The sequence below is a fragment of the Daktulosphaira vitifoliae genome, unplaced genomic scaffold (genome assembly GCF_025091365.1).
Source record: "Daktulosphaira vitifoliae isolate Bord-2020 unplaced genomic scaffold, ASM2509136v1 Scaffold_2, whole genome shotgun sequence".
NCBI lineage: Eukaryota > Metazoa > Arthropoda > Insecta > Hemiptera > Phylloxeridae > Daktulosphaira > Daktulosphaira vitifoliae.
Window position 1 is genome coordinate 19,285,087 of NW_026099573.1, and position 20,953 is coordinate 19,306,039.

The 20,953-nt window shown below is 24.9% G+C and overlaps 1 protein-coding gene across 2 annotated transcripts; it reads left to right on the forward strand.

Annotated features, from left to right (window-relative positions):
* Positions 1 to 4,868: 4,868 nt before the first annotated feature.
* Positions 4,869 to 20,540, forward strand: LOC126899391 (nuclear pore complex protein Nup205). Of its 2 annotated transcripts, none has more exons than XM_050674275.1 (33): positions 4,869 to 4,987; positions 5,751 to 5,899; positions 6,110 to 6,278; positions 6,341 to 6,559; positions 6,643 to 6,823; positions 7,663 to 7,802; positions 8,295 to 8,545; positions 8,605 to 8,727; positions 8,847 to 9,348; positions 9,418 to 9,662; positions 12,125 to 12,334; positions 12,401 to 12,583; positions 12,646 to 12,893; positions 13,628 to 13,808; positions 13,916 to 14,075; positions 14,171 to 14,431; positions 14,589 to 14,724; positions 15,006 to 15,085; positions 15,141 to 15,268; positions 15,337 to 15,471; positions 15,540 to 15,722; positions 15,824 to 16,031; positions 16,110 to 16,351; positions 16,411 to 16,596; positions 17,651 to 17,769; positions 17,845 to 17,977; positions 18,048 to 18,180; positions 18,245 to 18,435; positions 18,504 to 18,633; positions 18,716 to 18,843; positions 19,501 to 19,684; positions 20,127 to 20,251; positions 20,382 to 20,540. In XM_050674275.1, the coding sequence occupies exons 1-33, from the start codon at positions 4,981 to 4,983 to the stop codon at positions 20,448 to 20,450; spliced, it is 5,739 nt and encodes a 1,912-aa protein (XP_050530232.1). In that variant the 5' UTR covers positions 4,869 to 4,980; the 3' UTR covers positions 20,451 to 20,540. The 2 variants fall into 2 exon arrangements, with proteins under 2 accessions (XP_050530232.1, XP_050530233.1); XM_050674276.1 differs by having other exon boundaries at positions 15,006 to 15,070.
* The last annotated feature ends 413 nt before the right edge of the window (positions 20,541 to 20,953 follow it).

Here is a 20,953-nt window from a genome sequence, read left to right on the forward strand (position 1 = left end):
AGGGACACAATAATAGTAGTGGCTCAGATCGCTCCATAGAAATCTTTTGGGCACCTTTTATAATGTTTTAAAACATCATAAAAGGTTATTGAATTACATGAATTCAATTAAAATTTTTATATGTAATACTCTGGATAATAAACTTTATTTTAACATTTTTTTTTAGTTCAATTACTAATATGAGTAAAATTAAAGTTTAAATATAGCTATAGATAATATCAAAAAGTTTCTTTTATGGCGATGTTCTAAAAAATTTGACACTTTTAAAAGATATTGAACTAATGCGTATAAAATGTGATTTAAGTAAAAAAAAGGTTTTGTTAAAATTTTGTACTAAATGTTTTCTTTTAAAAAATGTATTATTTATAAGTGTAATAGTGCAAGATTAGTTTATGATAACGTATATTTAATGACATAAATAAGTAAAATTTTATCATTTTTGTGATAATATTTTAACTATGGGTACAGTTCAAGGAATAAGTATATTATCTAATATTTTTCTACACAGAAAAATTGAACAGTTAATATAGTGACAACTTTAATAAAAACTGTTGAAATAATTGAATGGTTAGTTTAAGGCGTCTAGGTACTGACCTTTTTCAGGGGTCGAATATAGGCAATTTTGCGCTTTTTACATGTTACGCAGTGTCGTTGTGTGAGAAATAAATGATTATTAGTGTGAGTGTCCATTATTGGGAGTATTTTCGTCGTGTTATAGTCGATAACAAAACCGGTTGTGTACCTGCCTTACTTTTTGATGCAATACGATTATGTTGATAACGACACACGTTTATTTTATGTAGTATAAAAACTATATTAAGCTAGTTTAGCACCAGTGTAAATACTAATAGACATGTCATGATTTCACAAATTTTAATTGATTATAAAAATAATTAAACTATTTATTTTCGACGATTAAGAAAAACTAAATATTTACAGAAAACAAGTTAAATCATATGAGATCCACATCGATTATTTTGAAGTTATAAAACTATAAAAAAACTAATTTTAATTATAAAAATTCAATTTACAAAATTACATTATTTACACACTAAAATATTTAAGTTTTATAAGCCTGTTCCTATGGGAAGTCCTTTATCATTCACTTATCCATTTTCAATTGCAAACCTAGTTTCTTCTTTCCCCGTTAACTCTATCGAATCCCATGCAGTTTTTTCAGTTTGCTTAGCAATGTAATCATGATATTTTTGATACGTCTTATTACTCATACATGGCACATTTAGTACAGCAGAAAACTGTTCTAAATTTGTAAACCCCTGAGTAGTATTCAAAGTAGCAGTAACAACTGCAGTATTTATACTAAGAGAATCATTTAATTTGGGATCCTCTGAATAAATAATTTCTTTTTTTTTACAAAAATTACATTCAAAGTGAAATTCTGANAAATAATTTCTTTTTTTTTTACAAAAATTACATTCAAAGTGAAATTCTGATAAAAACCCCTTTGAACTTCAGTTTTAAATACAAGATTTGAAAAATTACAAGCAAATAACTCGTGTTTAATTGATTTCAAACTATTAAAAAAATATTCAATATTTATTATTCTACGACTGTTTAAATTATACCTAAAATAGTTAAATATGTGTATTAATTTCATTGTAAAATAATACTATAAAAAATAAACTAACTCTTTTTGAATAATTGGTCAACTTCTGAAGAAATTTTTTTACAAGTATCAAGAGTTTGTGCACTGGGTGACAATGGTAAAAATCATAAAAACTATCATCTCCAATTTTTCTAAAAAAAAAAAAAATGTTTGTTTATAATAAATTATATTTTAACCTTGCCCTTCTTTAAAAATTTTTCTTCGTGAAAAAATTACTCACTCATTTATTAAATTCTCCTCGTTACTTGTTTGAGGTATGTCAAGTAAAATATTAGTTTGAGAATTGGAAACATTCTACCAAAACAATGTATATTGTATTTATTTTTTATTTTTCATGTGTAGCTGAAGTGATATCTTGATTTTACAATAATGTGTTTTTTATTATATTAAATATAGGTTATATCTCATTATCACTCAAATCTGACCACCTTTTTTTAAAAAAATGATTTCCTTTTTTTTTATTGTATGTAGTTTAAAATTCATTTTATTCATAACATCAGTTACTTAGTGTTAGATCTAGTTTAATAACATAGTGTGCGACTGAGAAAAACACGTTTTTGTGACAGATTTAAAGAGAAATTATTAAAATATAATGCTGAATACATCAACAAGATATATTTTTTGATCTTTTGGCGTATCGTTGAACAATAAATGTCCAGTAGGTACAGATATGGATAGACACAAGCAAAAAACGCATCATAGTAAAACTAATACCTTCTTAGTTTTTTATCGAAACTAAGAAAGTGTATGAAAATTATTTTTATATATTCGTACCTCACTAGATATTTTTTTATGACTTTCCATTTTTTTATGACTCCCCATTTTTTTAGCGACACTTATATAGGAATACAACAACAAAATTTGTTTCTTACTATGTAATGATGACAGGCTTGCAAATAAGATAAAAGCAAATAATCTAATATCATATATACAGGTATAATATTAAGTATGCATTGTAACTATTTTTAGGCAGTCGGTATTGCCCTAGCAACCTATGGGCAATAAAATAGCTGCAGCGGATAATGCACATACGCGCACGAGCATGTCACATATAACAGCTACTGTTTGAAAACCATTAGTTTGAGCGTACAAAACAACCCGTTTTTGTTCCATCAGTACGACAAAACTACTGATGCGATAAGAATTCTGAAAACAAATTTGAATTTAGTATCATGTCACTTAGGTATCGGTCAGGCCACTTTTTTGAAATTGTGATTCCTTCAACGTAAAAAATTATTTTGAAAATTTTAAAATTATTCGAAAATGAAAACTGTAATAAAGGGTTAAAAACATCGAAATTTTAAAAATATGTCCTGACCGATACCTAAGTGACATGATGCTGAATTCAGATATGTTTTCAGAATTCTTATCGCATCAGTAGTTTCGTCGTACTGATGGAACAAAAACGGGTTGTTTTTGACTAAAAAGCGGTCGGTACCCAGACGTCTTAATAATTTTTAAGAATAATCCTCAGGACTGGTACAAGGGATGTGTTCTTGTGTTTTAAAGGGCATTGCAAATTAAATGAATGACTAAATAAAAATAATCCTTTTTTTAATTAAAAAAAATGTTATAAGTCCCGCAAAATCGTTTTGTATGAGACTTGTGATTTCTAGTATCATCCCTGATAATTCTCAAGGAAATTAATTAACTTTTAAGGTTACTATTATCAAACTTGAGAAGTCAAAGAAAAATGTATGAATCAGTGGTTTTACCAGAATTTCTTGATAGGAGGGTGTAATATAGTCTATTATCTTTAAAGCTGAAAGTAAAACATTTTTGTAATATTTGGTTTTATTGTAATTTCCTGATCTTTTATTACTAGATCAGGAAGTAAATATTTATAAACATTTTTAAAAATTGTCGTATTATTAACTTTGTATTAGTTAAAAAAAAAACAAAATGTGTTAGTATATAAGACGAAATGGACTGAATAGTTGGGTAAAGTACCTCGGGAGTTCCGTGGGTTTCGTGCTGTATGTTTTTGACAACAAGTCTTTTCTATTGTGTATTACTTTATTGTACTCTGAGTGTATCCTCGTTTTGTACGTTATCATTATTTATTTTATTTATATCTTTAATAATTACGTTTGTGTCATTGTTGAACTTTATTACTAAAAGTAAAGGCATAATAAGTCTTTTTAAAACACAGCTGGGTCTCTAAAAGATACGTTCTTGGTAGTAATCTAACGAGTAATTTGGGCTGATAATACTTGAGTACCCTTAGTCTTGTTACTCTTCTGGGTTAAAGCTGCCAGACGTTGACATACCCCTTAGTATAGGAGAAGAGGTTTATAGTTGAGTCTGTTAAGATTCAAAGGATTAACTCATTTGTAAAGCTATTAAGGGATACGTTAGGGGGACATAGTCATCTTATAAAGAAAATTCCATATTTATGACTTCTGTTTTATCTTCAATATGTCAACAATAATAAACGTTAATAGTAAGGTTAACCATTTTCGTTGATGTGGAATACTATGTTTTGAAGATTCAATGTTTTTTATAGGTGACATCGGCGCCAACAACTCTATAAGACTTAATAATAAATAAAATCAAGAATTCATATAATGTTAATATTAAAAATGACGATTAACGTAATTTTGAAATATGATTGGTCCATGTAAAATTTAAATTTAACTCAAAATTCTATATTTGACAATCTCATTCAAGTTGATACCGAAAATATTGCGACATTCAAACATAATATCAAAATCGATATGGAAATTATATCAATAATCGTTATCAATCAATGGTGTTTTTTCTCCAGAGCCGACACTAGAAATTGCGGAGACTTTTGCTAAATAATTTTACGGGAATTTTAAGATTTAAAAAAAAAATTTCTTTTTGATTATTAACTGAGTTCATGGGGGCATCTTTTACATACTTCAAACGACAGTCGTGAAATTCCATATCAATTTTTCATTATTTTCAAGGATTCGTATAAATATCAATTCTAATAAATATTAATTCCGAAATGTACGATTCCTGATATAATTTGAAAACATTGTTATTAAAAATTATTCCTTTCAATAATTCTGTGCGGATAAACGTTTTACTATAAAATACCGTTTCTAACAAAAATTTATAAATTTACATGCACCTCTTTATTTTCAATATTTATCAGTTTGAAGATGTTATGATCTCATTGAAAATGTGCTGTTAATCCGTAAATAGTATAAGAATTCTTTTATTATCTATGTGTTTATCAGTGTTAACCGGTTAAATATTAAAACCCGCCAATTTGCTCCTGTTTTTTTAGGTTATATTGACATTTGATACAACTAAATGCAATAGTTTATCTTCATTAAAATTATTATTTTAATGAAAATATAAATATTTAGTTATTAACTAAAATGGAGGGTAAGTACAATTTATTTCTATTAACTTTATTATCTATAATTCTTAAAAAAATTAAATTTAGTACAATTATTTTATTTATTTGTCAAATATAATATTTCTTAACTTTTTATTATTTTTAAGTATCATACTATATATGTTAAGTTTGTTGTGTAATGTACATAATATGTTAAAATTATGATAATTCTAATAATTATATAAGAATCTTATATTACAAATTTTCCCCCTTTTATTATGTTAAGATATATAATGTCTTAAAATAATTTATATTTGATATTTATACTGTGATAATACTTAAGAATCAACTAAATATCAATTGAATTATCAGGCAACATACTTTAATAGTAGTATTTATTAGTCTATTAATTATAAATTATACATCTTTTTGAATAGAAGGCATCAGACTTAGTTCATATTATTTATTATATTAATTATTTTCACATTTAATTAGATTTACTTTGTTGCATTTTTTCTATTTAATATTAAAATGAAAACATAAAAAACCTTGTTTTAGTAAATTTTGTTTAGAAATTTCACTTAACTAATTCAGAATTTTCAGTTTTATTTCTAATATTATTTTTAATTCTGAGTAACATACCAGTGAATGAAGTTATATACATTTAATATTACCTTAAATATTTAATTTTTAGATTTAGAACAATCAATAATGCTTGAAATTCAATTTATTTTATATATATATGTATATTAATTTAGAATATTTTTTTAAACATAATTGTTGTTTAATTTTAATGTTTTGCTATTTCAGCCGCAATATTACAAAGTTCATGGTCTCCTTATACAGAATTATTACCAGTTCTTGAAACTATATTTATTAATGACAGACCAAACGTTGCATTTTTGAAACGCATATTACGTGCTGCCAAACCTCATTTTTTGAATATTTTCAAAAACCCAGTAAGTTGATAATAGTTTTTCTAAGATTAGAAGATATAGAGCTATCTATTTTTTGCGAATTAATTTCTTATGTTTATTGTGAAGAATTTCATAAAAAAAATTTTTGATATTTTTATAAAGTAGGCATGTTATAATTGTTAATATTCAAAATTTAATTTTTAAAAGTTAATAAATTTTACTGTTTAAATATTTTTTGTAAACTACTTTTAGCCAAAAAATGCCAAAAGTAGAGAACAAATTTTAAAAGTAATGGCTGATGGTAAACCAATTCATAAATTTGAAATGTTAGCACTACCAAAAGAAATGGCAGAAGAAGTGTTAATTTTATCTGATATGTATGACTTGGATGAGTTAATGTCATTGGAGCTTTTAAATACTGGTAATAATGAATCAATAATTATTTAATATTCGTTTCTTATATTACTTTCTGCATTTTAACAGCACGGTACCAAAATCCAAAGTATCCAGAATTATGTAGAGGACTTGTAGCAATATTGCTTTACTACAATGCACATCGTATGCTTGTTTCTTCTTTACGATTACTTATAGAAGGAAGCACAGGTCGCACATGGATTCCACGTGTTGATCCTGCTTGTGCTCAACATCTTGGTCAATTTGTTGATCAATTAATGAATGATGGACTTTTCAATAACATTTTAGGTAAGATTATTATGTTGATAACTAAATTCTATCATATTACATTTCTTGTTTAAAACAATTTATTTATTTAAATTAAATTAAAGTTTTATTAGAAAGTAAAGACTTATCAAAGGAAATTGAGTTACTCCAAAAAAATAAAGCAATTGGTGGACCTAAACATCATCAACTTGTTGTTAGTTTATTTACTGAAATTTGTTCGATGTTAGCAGAGTGTGTTTTTTATTATTCTATTCAATTTGGTTTATCTAGACAACAATTAGTGAGGTAAGGTTAAATGACAATATCTATCTTTTACCTATAAATTTATTTGTTAGAAAGCAAATAGTTAAATCTAAAAAATATTGATAATTAGAAAGCAAATTGAAAAGTGTTTTTTTTTTTTTTTTTTAATCAATTTTTTAAAGTTATTCTAAATGAAAAAATTATGCATTAATTGATTACACTTAATATTGATATTATTCATATTAATAGAGAAAAATTATTAAAGAATATTATATGGTATAATGTAATAAAAATGTGTTTTTTGTTTCTCTGAAAAATTTCATTACTGGTGTTTATAACAATTTGCCTTCTAACTATTGATATATTAATGAATCCAGTATTTTAAACACTATTTATTAATTTAAAGTTATTAAGTTTAATATAAATAATAATAATAATAATAATGTATAATTTATTAATCCAAAAATTATTAACAACAAAAGTAATAATTTTGTAAACACAATTCTTATTAGATCAATTTATATGGTTTATTATTTGTAGAAAGCTCTTGAATAACATTTTATAAAGTCTTAATCGAGTGTTATGAAACAATATATTTTTTATTTTGTAGCAAATTTGACATAGTGTTCAATCGAGAACATATACATCTTTTATATAATGTATATACAATTTCTTCTTAATTTTTTGTTAATTTAGAATATTGATACAATCAATTATTTACAGTATTGTTTATCATTATAAATTTAAAATAATTCAATTTTTTTTTTTGCATTTTAGGACAGTAATATTAAATTAAAATTCAAAATTACATGTGTCCTATAAATAATAGAAAATTCTACTGTTGTCTTTTCTTTATTTAATATCACTTTTTTATTGAACAGCTTATTGCATCACTTAAGAAAAATAAAACCTGATGTAGAATCACAAGGTGCCGTTTGTAAAGTTCATCTATTCATGATTACATCTTTCTTGTATGCTATTGATTTAGATTGTATGAACAATTCACAAGAAATAAGTGGTGGTAATTATTGTTATAAATATTAAACATGCTTGTTAAAAATCTGCATAGTTAATAATTTGAAAATACTATTCCATTTTTTAATTATGTAAAATTTAAATATATTGGGGCAAAATAAATTAAGCTATATTTTCACTTCCAATGAATATGGTCGTAACTAAAATTTCTTCAGTAGTTCCATTTAAAGTTTTAAAAAATGAATCTGTTTTTGTTTTACAATTTCTATATTATATTGGGATATAAAAAAAAAAATTCTATTTGAAAATATGATAATGAGGAAAATGAATAATATGTTGTTATGACTATTTTTATTATATTTGGTGATATATATTTTATATCTGATGTTGTAAATTTTAGAATAAAGTTACTAATAAAACTTTTTAATTTTTGATCTTGAGATTTTAATTTTTTCCTTAAATATAAATATATTTTTAATTTGTGAATTATATATTTATTTGTTTAAGCGTATTTATTATTATTAAATATTTTTATTAGATACTAAAGAACAAATTTTATCATCTGCCTACTCAGAACTCACCTCACAAGAATGGGAATGGTCTGAACTCAAAAGTATTGCTACATTTGGTTTAGCTGTTGCATTTGCTAAATTAAGAGCTACTCAACATATTTTTAAAAATAAAAATTTAGTGAAAATTGATGAAATTTTATTTAACAATTCTATGGAAAATAAAGTATTTAGATTTTTAAATCAAAGTATTTTTCCGTCAGATTGTTTACATTATGTGGTATGTAAATTTAAACTGTTATTATTATTATTATTAATTAATAAAACCTTTTTTTTTAGGAATTTATGGTAAAAAAATTTCATCAATTAATAACAGAATTTATAGTTATGATGCCTTATGCTGTTAAAGAAATACGTAACAAATCTGATGAAATAGCACATACTATGCTTATATATTACCAAGTAAACATTGTATTTTACAAATGACGATTTGTGTCTTCTTTTTCCCCGTCTTAATCCCAACTACTTGGGGTTGGCCACAAATGACAATTTGTGTAATATTAAAATTGTGATTTTTTTAGGAAGGTTTAGAACCTCCTGCTGGTGAAGAGAATCATTTTGAACAATTATTGATGGCTATGGCTGGCCTATACTCAAAAGATCCTCTTGGTTTAAACTTAAATCTAGATTATTGGCCTCCTTCAAGAGAACAGTTGAAAACTATAAAGATGTCATCGTTTTTAACAGCTCAAAAGTTTCAATCTTCATTATACAGATTTATATGTCAAACTGGTGATATGTTACCTCATATGTTGTTTGTACCATATTTGAATTTATTAAGTGAATTAGCAAATTCTGAAATTGGTGCTGAAAATGTATTCAATCATTTTTATACTAATGCAACAAATTCAAATTTAACATGGGATCATTTTTTCAAAACATTCTTAAGATATTATACAAATTTGAGACAAGAAAATATACCACCGAGTGATACAGTTTATAAAAGAAGTAGTCAGAAAGGTATTACTTCTTTAGAAATTCAAGGTCTTCAAGCTGTACTAAAATTAATCAGAAATGTTGCAGGTTTGTAATTAATCATTCTATAAATATTATTTTAATTTGAAATTTACACATAAACTTTTTTATTGTTAGAGCATAGTGTGAAGTCAAAAATTATTATAGTAGAACGTGCAGAGTGGGAAGCTCTTTCAGTTCTATTGGGATTAGTTTCTTGTCCAGTTAGAATATCTCTGAAAGCAGATTTAATATTAGCGTTAGCTACACTTGTGAAACCTCCTCCTCCTACTACTTCTCTGAGTTTTTGGCACACTTTGGAAGCTTCACAAATTATTGTAACTGTTCCAACAATTAGTAACTATCAAAGTCGTGGTATAATGGTATGTTTTTATTTATTTACTTGATTATTTATTTCAATGCTATATTGAAAACCCCATTTTTTTTAACACGCTTATATGAGTTTCACCTGTATGTATTTATGTATGTTTGTAACTCTCCAAACACCATGCGTTATCGCATATTCCGTCGTCTAGACTTGACTGTCATAACGCATTCACCCCACCCCACGCCTCGCTCATCACACACCGGCAATACTATTCCTATATAAATTTATTTTTGGTTATTGTACCCGTACTGTATTGTAACGCGTGCTTGTCATCAATATTATATATATATAAACAAATTTTTATTTTGACTGACCATTATCATCTGCGTGCATACAGCTTACGTATATATTCCTACTGCCGTTTATACCTCAAGTTTAACGTTAGTCCGACCCACCCGCCCACAAAACACGGCTATACCTATGCATGATATGTTTACGTACTTAAGTCGCTTTACATGTATATATATATTCTAATTACTATTAAAAATATATATTAACACGCTTTATTCTAATTAAGAGGTATAAAGTATTCATTCCGATTACGAGGGTTATTTCCGTATCATTATTTTTCATCACTATCTCCACGTTCCGGGATTAAGTAATTTTGCACGTCTGCTGCTTTCCTTGGATGTGGTAACCGTTTCTCAGACTCCCTCCCCGGAATCGAACTCTGATTCCCTGTTACCCGTAACAACCAAGATATTGATAGTAAATACTATCATAACATGAAACTAAAAAGTGAAAAATATATATAGTTTAAAAAAACTAAAAAATCACGCTTTTAAAGCACATCGAAAATGTTAAAAATAATTTTTAGTTTGATGTGCTTTAAAAGCGTGTTTTTTTAAACTATATTTATTATATTGACCTAAATTCCTATATGTGTTCATAATTATAACATTATTTTATAATATTGTACAAGTCCCTCAGCAAAGTACTGAACTATGTCAGGCATTATAAAGTATATAGTTATTAGTGAAAGTATATAAATAACATATGTGATATATGCATATATATATAATACAAATAACATAAAATTTCTTTTTCTGATTCAGTTTAAATGTAAAAATCAAAAAATAAATTAGGATTCTGAAAAGTTAGAAAGAACCCCAAGGTTCATGGGCCCTAATGTAACCATATTTTAATTATCCACTGTATGTAGTATGAAAGAGATTCAGAAAAAATTAATGAATAAAATAGTAAAATTTAAATTAAAACGAAGTAAAGTGGAATTATAAACTTACACTTTAATAAAAAAAGACCATGTTCTTAGACATGAAAAAAGAGCTTATTCACAGTAACTACTATTATTACGAACAAAGATAGTAACCATCATATATATTGGCAGAAATAAGTTTTCATTTACTTTCCAACATTTTTTAAAAATAATATTTATTTTTTTACATAAAAACAGAGTTGAGTAATTACATATATAATTATCCAATGTATTATATGTTAAAAATCTATAAAAATATAATATTATACAGAGTGATTCATTTCTCTTTGACCCTCTAGTTTTCTTCTAAAATAATAATAATTTTTTTTTTTGCACATTTAAGTAGTATTCATTTCACGACTTTAGAGTGGTTAAATAAATATTATTTAGGTTAATCCCATATGCCTTATAAGAGTATCAAAATCATTTTTTTAAATAGAAACATACATATTTAACTAGTTCATATAATTAAAAATATATAACTAAGAAAATAACTGAATGATAACAGCTTATGAGTCAGTATTTGGGAGTTATTAACATTTTTAAATGTATATTGAAGCCAAGCTATGGGGTATGTTATTTTTATCATGATGCATCATTCTACTGTGAAATTTATCATTTTAAAATAGTAATTGTTATGGGAATTTCCATCATTTATGAGGAACAAGAGAAAATTTTTGAGAGTTATGTATGTCAACTAGATACGATTTGTGATCTTTTGATGTATATTTGAAAAAAATCAGTGACCTATACAAAATAAATAAATAAAAATAAACAAATCAGGGTAACATTAATACCTTCTCAGCTCCACACTGAAGCTAAAATATTTAAATATTCAAAAATTGAGCAATACATACTAATAAAAAAAACCAAAGAATTTTTTTTTTAATTATTATTTTAGAATAAATTAGTGGTCAACAATAAATCAATAATTTTATGTATACTTTTTTAAATTTAACTTGGCCAACTAAAAATTAATTTTTTAACATTAAACTTTTATATTCTTGTTATGATATTACGCTATATCATAAAATTATAAAATAAGAGGTATATTTTGTTAAAAAAATATATACATATGTATCGTAAGGCCTCCTTACCAAAAATATTATTTTATTTCTACTTATAGTTATGTAAGAAGTAACCAAGCAAAATTGTAATACTAAAATAGTTATTTTATATGATAAGTTGTTTAAATTTTTCAAATCTTTTCTATTAAATAATAAGTATCAAATATTTTTTAGGCTGAATTAGAAGATCTTGAAACTCGTAACGAGGAATATCCATTGACTATAGCTTTGCTAAAACTTTTAACTACGTTGACTGAACAGCCCGTACCAAATTTATTGGGGTCAAGCACACGCACACCAGGATTTGATCCTTACCTCAACTTTGTTTTGCATAATATATTCCTCAAATGTTTATCAAGAGGTTATAAAAAACAAAGTGAAAAAGTAATTTGGTTATTTAATAAATTTATTGAACTCTTATGATTTTAATAATTATTTATCACATTTTAGTGGGAAGTAAGTGGACTATGCTTAGAACTTGCTTTAAAGTTTTTGGATCAATATGAACCCCATGTAACAGATTTTGTAGGGAATAGTATTGTATTGCCCGATAATACGTCAATAAGTGTTAATCCACCTCCAGGTTTTCATATTATGACATATTTGTGCACTAATTCTGATTTCTTAAGAACTGTAAGATTTCAATGCTTGATGTTGAATAACAATTTTTTATCATAAAATTGCTTGTTTTTTAGTTATTAAATATAATGCATACTGGATGTCAAATGTTTGATATGTATTCATCATTTAGTGGAAAAGAAGCTATGGAAAAAACTACATTAGTTGTATTACGTCTTTTAGAGCAAACGCTAAGCTTGCAACAAACATTTCTGAATGCTTCTATTGCTTCAGGATCACCTCTTATATTTACTGGACTTCATAAAACTCTTATAAGCATTAATGTAGCTACAAATGAGCCAGATTATATAATTGATTTAACTAAGTATGTAAATATATATGAATAATAGTGTAAGGATTGTTTTCTGCAGACATCTATGTCAAAAATTATAATTTTTTTTTTTTGAGTTTGTATTTCTAAGATAATTTTCTGCTTTCATAAGTTTACAGAAGTTTAAAATTTACAATATTTTTTTGAAAACTTTTGGTTTTGTTCCTTTTAAATAATTTATGAAATACATAGTTTCCTGTGGCTGTATCAAGAGATGTCTGTTAGTATGTTACATATCAGTCTAGACTAATGTAGTGTTGAACTTTTAAAATTATCAAATTAAATATAACGAAAGAAATATAGTTTTTTTTGTCTAAGAATTGATGTAACAAATTTCATATAATTATAATAGAAATACAGTATTATTTTGAGATTAGTAATTTATTTGTTTATCTGATTGCTCAAAAGTGTATCAGGCCAATGACATCTAAGATTTTATGTTATTTAGATAACAGGATAGTATTGATTGATATCTAACAATGATTAAAATTACTGTTGTAATTACTCTTTGATGCGTAATTGAATTAAATTTTAAAATTAAAGTATAGTTGTAAAATCATACAATTTTTAAGTAAATTTTTTTTCCATCATTAGTGTTGTGCAAGTAATTATAGCTTAGTATTTAAAATCCAAACTAAAAAATTGTATTTACCAGTATATTTTACTAGATACCATGTAATAAAAAATGCATTATTACTCTAATATTAAATAATAATTTTTATCAATAGATTTGTAACATATGCCCATCTACCAGAACATGCCTATCATGCTATACGCATATTAATGACAATAACATCTTATCCAATTCCACAATCTCATATGGTTTCATATTTTACCTCAAATCCTCAATTAACCACTTCTATCAGACATGGATTTGTTCAGTGTTTAGAAGAAGAAGAATCATCTAAGGTATCTTACTTTTTGTAAATAAATTTAAAAAAAAATGTTTAATTAAAAATATATATTAAAAAGTATAGTATGTTTTTATATTACTGAATAAAAGTAATTATTTGTAGTTTTTGGAAGAAACATCAGATGTATCTGTTATGAAAAAATGTAAAGAATCTATTTTGAAACTCTTACTACAATGCATGAATTCCTCTCCTCCAAATTTAGCTCATTATTTATTGGGCTTCAATTTAGAAAATATTCATAAAACTTGCATTGAAAATGCTGGTAAATATTTTTTCAATCTTTAAAAAAGTTTTTATTGTGTAAAACATTAAATTATAATAAAAATTAACCAAAAACCAAATATATTAAATTAATAGGAGTGGGAGGGTATCCCCGAAATTGTCTGCATTCTATTATTGATATTCTTGATGATTCATTGAAAAGTCGGGCTAGTGGTACTGTTAGTAAGAATCATGCCAAGTTACTAGAACTTTGTTATCAAATGATATATGTTTTGGTCTCAAGCAACAGAACATCTCGTCCAGTTTTAGTGTATTTAAAATCACGGAGTGATTTTATATTAAGACATGCATCAGCATTACCATTTTATACAGATAATACTTCCAGAAAAGTTAGCAGTAAGTTGAAAATTGTATTATTTTATGAATTTAATCAAGTATGGAAATTAAGGTTATGTATTTAAAATAATGATAAATAAATTTTAAAATGTATGTAAGTATATTTTTGATTTTCAATAATGTAATATAAGTAAATTTTTGATATATGTTATTGAAGGTAGTGATTTAATTCAAATGAATTGGTTACTTCGTATAATTGCTGTTGAGATTAAGATGCATGTACATCAAAACTTATTGATGACATTAACAAAGCTAATATTATTATTCATTGGAATTGCAGAAAAGAAAAATGTGTAAGTAATTTGAATAAATCATTTTTGTAAACTACAATATGTCCAATTTTTTATCTAATAAGGTAATTTTTTGACATGTTTATTTAATAAAAATTAAAAAATGCCCTTAATTTATTAAAAGAAATGGTGAACTTATGATAGTTATCCACTAGTATACAGAGTATCTCACCGTGATTTAATAATTTGACTATATAAACTAATGTTAAAATTATTAAATCATAATAGAACACCTATATAATAGATTTATGATTTAAATTTTATGTTATATAAAAATTAAATAGTGGAGGACCAGAACATTTCCAGTTTACTAGTTTATTTGATCATACAGCATTAGTTAGAGATCATGGTAAGCTAACAAAAAGTAATATAAAATAAAAATTAAAAAATATATTATTACAACATAATTTTATTGCTAGATCAAGAAGAGACTAAAGAAGATGGAAAAAAGTTGCTCAGTCTATTAGAAATAGTTGATTTAGAGTTTGATGAACCTACTGAGGACATGCCAGATTTAAAGTATCTTGAAACTAAACTGATTAATCAAGTATGGCTTTTTATAAAAATTAGAAATTTATATTAAACTTAATAATGATAATAATAATTTAACTAAAGCTATTGAGTGAGTGTGAAATTCCTGGAAAAGTCCCATTAATTGATGTAAAACAATTGCATAAAATTTTAATGAATGAATTGAAATCAATTGACAGTTCATCCACTATTAAAACTAATTTACTTCAAGAAATTCAGGTAATTTTTTTGTGTTTAGTTTTAATTTTTATATACAATATATAACTGATTAGTTTTCATTTTTTTAGGAGTTTTTGGCCTATGCTGTAAGCATTAACGATAAACGTTTACAAGTTAGCTGTATGATAAAATATTTTGATGCTTGGCATCAGTTGACTGCAGTCATATTTAGTATGGCAAATTTACCATCAATGGAATTTCAACAAAGGTTTTCATTTGTTATTGACTTATTGGTTTCTCTTCAAAGCAAGGTTGTTAATTTTAAAAATAATATAATTAAAAAATTTTTTGATTTGTCTATTACAGTCTAGTTTTATTTAATAATATAATCATAAAAATTCAACAATTTTAGGTTATACGTTTTCCACAGATGTCAGATTTATCTACATTGATTTCCAATTCTCAGTTACTGTTACTGATAAATTTGAAGAATACTATTGACAAACATTTTGAGTTATGTTCTGTAAACTTAGATTTGAGCTTAGGTTCTTTTGTTACTGGGCAATCAAGTGTTTATTCTAGTATGCTTCAGAATATATTAAAATGCATTCAGCAATCAGGTGTTATATATAATTAATTTATGTCATTAATATTAAACTTTTTATTTTTGTAGTTAATTATAATAATACAAATTTTAGCCTCTCAAAAACTTCGAGCAAGTTTATACTCGGCCTTGATTGCATTAATTAACCTTTTGGCCACTAATAGCCGAACATTAACTGGCAACCCTAAACAGAAAAATAGTTTGCAGTTTGAACAACCTATTTTAGATTCTGAATCTATTAAATTTATAAAATCACTTAACTTTGATCAATATCTAAGCGAAAGAATCCTTGAAGTTATATGTGTAGATTTAACATCTGGTCATGATATATGCAAAGTAAGATATATATTATTTTTATTCAAATTCACTAAAAATTCTAACTATAATTATTTTAGGTTTTGTCTCATACTTTATGTGAACTTCTTATTGACATAAACCCAAAACTTATTGGATATATTTCCAATCAAGGATATTTAAAATGTATTATATCTAGTCTTATAGAGTCAGATAATGAATTGAAAGAATTAATAACAGCTAAAAATAAGACTTTAAAACCAATATATGTTTATGAAAATAAAATGGTATGTACAAATATATATTATTAAGTATAATAATATTAAAATATTATTTTAATGTTTATCTAATGAAAATATGTTGGTGTTAATATCCATGATAATTATGTAGAAACCATAAAATCTTTTTCATTTAACAATGAATTTATAACTGTTTAAAAATATTTAATATTATTTATATTATTATTAATGTTATCTATTAAAGCAAAGTTTTCTATTGAAAGTTTGAATGGGTTTAAATATTAAATAGAGCTGCGCATCCATCATGTGCATGTGTATGCATATGAGCATAAATTTGTATGTCAGATGAAAACTGATGGATAAATTTTATTTTGTTGGAATAAATCTTAATTGGGATACAGGGAAAAAAAAAACTTCTTTTTTTATTGTAGTTAAACTTTAATTTCAACAATGGTTATTAGCCTATATTCCATGCGAAGTTGAAATAGCTTTAATTGTACTATGATGTGTTTTTTTTTTTTTGTATCTGTTACCTTTTTTTCTCTGCTCTCTCCAAACCGATTTCTTTCAACAATACGTTAAAAGATCACAAATCGTACCCAATCAAATACATTACCCTCAAAAATTGAAAAAAATTTTCTCATTCCTAGTATATGGTAGAAATCTCTAAAAAAAAATTACAAATTTAAAAATCACGAATTTTCTACATTTTTTTTTACCTAAAACTGCCATTTTGAAAAATGTATGGTCCAATACAATTTTTTTATATACTTCTTTCATTCAACATACTTTTTTTTAAATCGGGCCATTTTCCTTTATACAAGAGGAGTTCAAAACTTAAAAATGCATTTAGAAAGTAGAAATTACTTATACTATACTATATATATATACTATTAGTGTTTAAAATAGACTTGTATAACATAGCTTTCAATGAAATAATGGATAATTAACATAAGCTGTTATAGAATATAATAATTTGAAATTGAATAAAGACTTTCAAAATGCTGTGTATTATTTCTAAAAAAGATTTTTATATATTTGATTAATTCTAATTTATTTATTCATAAATAATTATTTTCTTCTAATAATTATTTTAATTTAGAGTCTTTTAAATAAAATTGCTACTTACTCAACTGGTGCTGACGCTTTACTCAACCACCAAGCTATTGCCTGTTTATCATCAATGAAAACTATTGATGCTCACCCATCATTAGAAGCAAGGTCTTAATTTTTATATTTACACTTTATAGTATATAATCATATAAAACAAACTAATATAATATTTCGCCACTTTAGTTTTAAGCGATCAATTAAAGAGTTCCTACCTGATGAAGGTGATCGTTATATGATGATATGTTCACCAGCTATGTGTTTATGCCAAACAGTAATGGGAACTTTGGGAAATCAAAATATGACGTCTGTTCTTCAAGTAATTAAAATAAATATTTTCTAAATTTAATTTTGTTGATTCATGATTTTTTAAATGTTTTTACTCATAGGTAGTTTATTATTTAATAAGTCATCGTGATGTTATAACTATTGCACTTACAAATGCTGCACCATTATGTGAACAGTGGTATCTAAAAGAACTTTATCAACTAACATCTATGTTTGTTAATGTGACCAATGATGGTAAGTTTTTAGTTAATATTTGTTTAAACCATTATTAACATATTTTATTTTACTATTTCATTAGATATTAGTTCAGAAATAAATTCTAGTGGTGATAAAGATATTGCTGGATTATTTCATCATTATAGTGTTTTAATGCAAAAAGCTCTTACAAGATTTGCTGTTAATTTATCTGTTATAAGATCTATCCGTAAAAAATGTTCTGAAGAAAGTAATCCTAATGATGGTGATATAAATATCACTCTTTATTTAAAGGTAAATAAAAAATATCTTGAAATAACATAATATTGTATAATATTTATGCACTTATATTATTTTATCAGATAACCTTAAATTTATTAAACTATATATCCAACTTGATGGATGGTGGATGGGCAACAGGAGGTCAAAAGTTCAAAAGAAGAATTTTAGAAGTATCTATACATAGTGAACAATTTAATTTGAATTCTACTGGTAAAATATTTATTTAAATGTGTTTTGATTATTATGAAATTTAACTAAAAAGAAATATTATTTTTACTTAAAATAATACAAGAGGAAAATAATTATACCAATCAACTATCAATGGGTTCAGTTGTTTCAACAATGGTTCAGACTGTAGAACATTATTTTATGCAGTTTAATTCAAAAACGAAAGGTGAAAGTCAGTCATCACCAATCCAGGTACTCTATCGGTTATTATTAATTAATAATTATTTTTTTAAGGTATATAACCCAGGCTATGAAACTAAATAACCTGATATCATGAATATATAACACCTTAATAAATCTTAAAGCGCAAATTCATAAAATAAAATACCAGAAACCAAAATTATTTAATTTGACTAACTTAGAGGAAAATTAGCTAATAAGTAATAATTGCTGAAGTCCACATAAAATATAAGAAAAATTAATTATTAGAAGAAAAAAATGTCATATCAGTATATTCAATATCAATTTTTCAATAAATTTCTGCCTAAAGTTTATATATTGATATAGATAAAAAATTTGTACTATTTTACTCATTTCTTTACTAATTAAAATACTACTTATATTAATTATTTTTGTAATGTATTGTTCAATTGCTGAAAAAGTCCCAAAATAATAACATTTTTTGACATAAATCTCATTGGCAAATTAATAATATAACTCCATAGTATTTACAAATTTAATTTTTTAGGTATTATTACATAAACTTTTTCCTGTTTAAAATTTAGAATTTTTGTTCATTTTAGTACAAAATCTGGAAAATGTTGAGTTGCTTTATTACTCTTGTGAATAAAAATTTAATATAATCAATTTTATTATTTGATTATATCTTCTTTTATACTACAATTTTAGTTATTTGGTGAGACAAATTCTGAAGAAATTGAATTGAATCAAAAAGATACAGATTATGATAAAAGCCAGCATATTGTTTGTAAACATATTGTTGAAGTTTGCTTGTACATTTTATGGGCTCATACAGATTTTTATTTTATGCATAGTCCTGTCCAAAATATACACCGGCCAAAAGCATTAAATAGTAAGTTTTTTAAAAATATATTGGTGCACAACTAAGTTCTCCCTGTTTTTTTTATGAAAATACTAAATATTGCCCATTACTAGTTACAACTTTTTCCCATCTTTTGGACAGAGCTCTAATACTGTTATGATAAAAGTGTTTTGTCTTTTGAGGCTATCCATGAATCAAGCCTTTTTATGATGTCTTCATATGAGCGGAACTGCTGATCAGCCAGACCATATGTCATTAAACGAAACAAGTAATAAAATAATTTTGGCAACATGAGGCCGAGTGTTGTCTTGTAGTAAAATTAATTTTTTGTACCTCTTCTCATATTGTGGTAGTTTTCCTAACTATTATATAACAACATATTGATATTGACAAACAACGAGAATTTAGTTGCACAATAAAAAAAGTATAATCTAGGATATAATTTATTTAATATAAATTTTATTATCTATAGGATCAGGTAGTCCATATCAGAACAACGATGATGGCGTAACACCAGAAGAACTTAAAGATCTAAGACAAGGTTTAGTGAAAGTATTTAATGACTCATTTCTGGAGAATCTTTATTCTTTGAGTGAGGTATGTATTTTTATCACATTAGAACTATAATAATGTTTGCTATTTTCATTAATATAATTATTAAGTAAACAAATTTTGCACTGAATTTATATTTATTTAATATTATGTAATGAAAGATAATATATTGCAGGATAAGTCTGAAGACAGTTTTATCAAAGTTATGGTCCACAGATTGAAAAAGTTATTACAATTTGTTTAGAAAATATTTTAAAAATAAAAGGTTTGTAAAAAAAGAAAAAATTAAATGTATTTTATAAAGGAATAAATATAATTTTTGTACTTTAAAAAATGTAATTTTTATTGATATTATTTATCAATTCATATATATTATATTATATAATTGATATATTATCAATTCATTTTATTTATGTATCACAAATTGAAACTCAAAGTTTTGCAATATGATTAATTGAAATCATTATTGTGTTAATTAAGTTATTATAATAATAGTGAATTTTTATAAAAGAATTATGAACATAAATAAATTATTAGGATTGAATTAAAGATGACTAGTGTTATATTCAAGAATTTAGGCCATAAAGTTGTGACATTTGCTTCTTGTTTTTGTATTTTTTTACCCATCTAAATAAAATTGCTGGCAATACCTTATAGTTTTAGTTTTATTTGTTTTGTTTATTTCTCTAAAAATAGTATTAGACTGCCCCTAAAATTGTTTTATTTTACAAGCTTATTTAGTATATA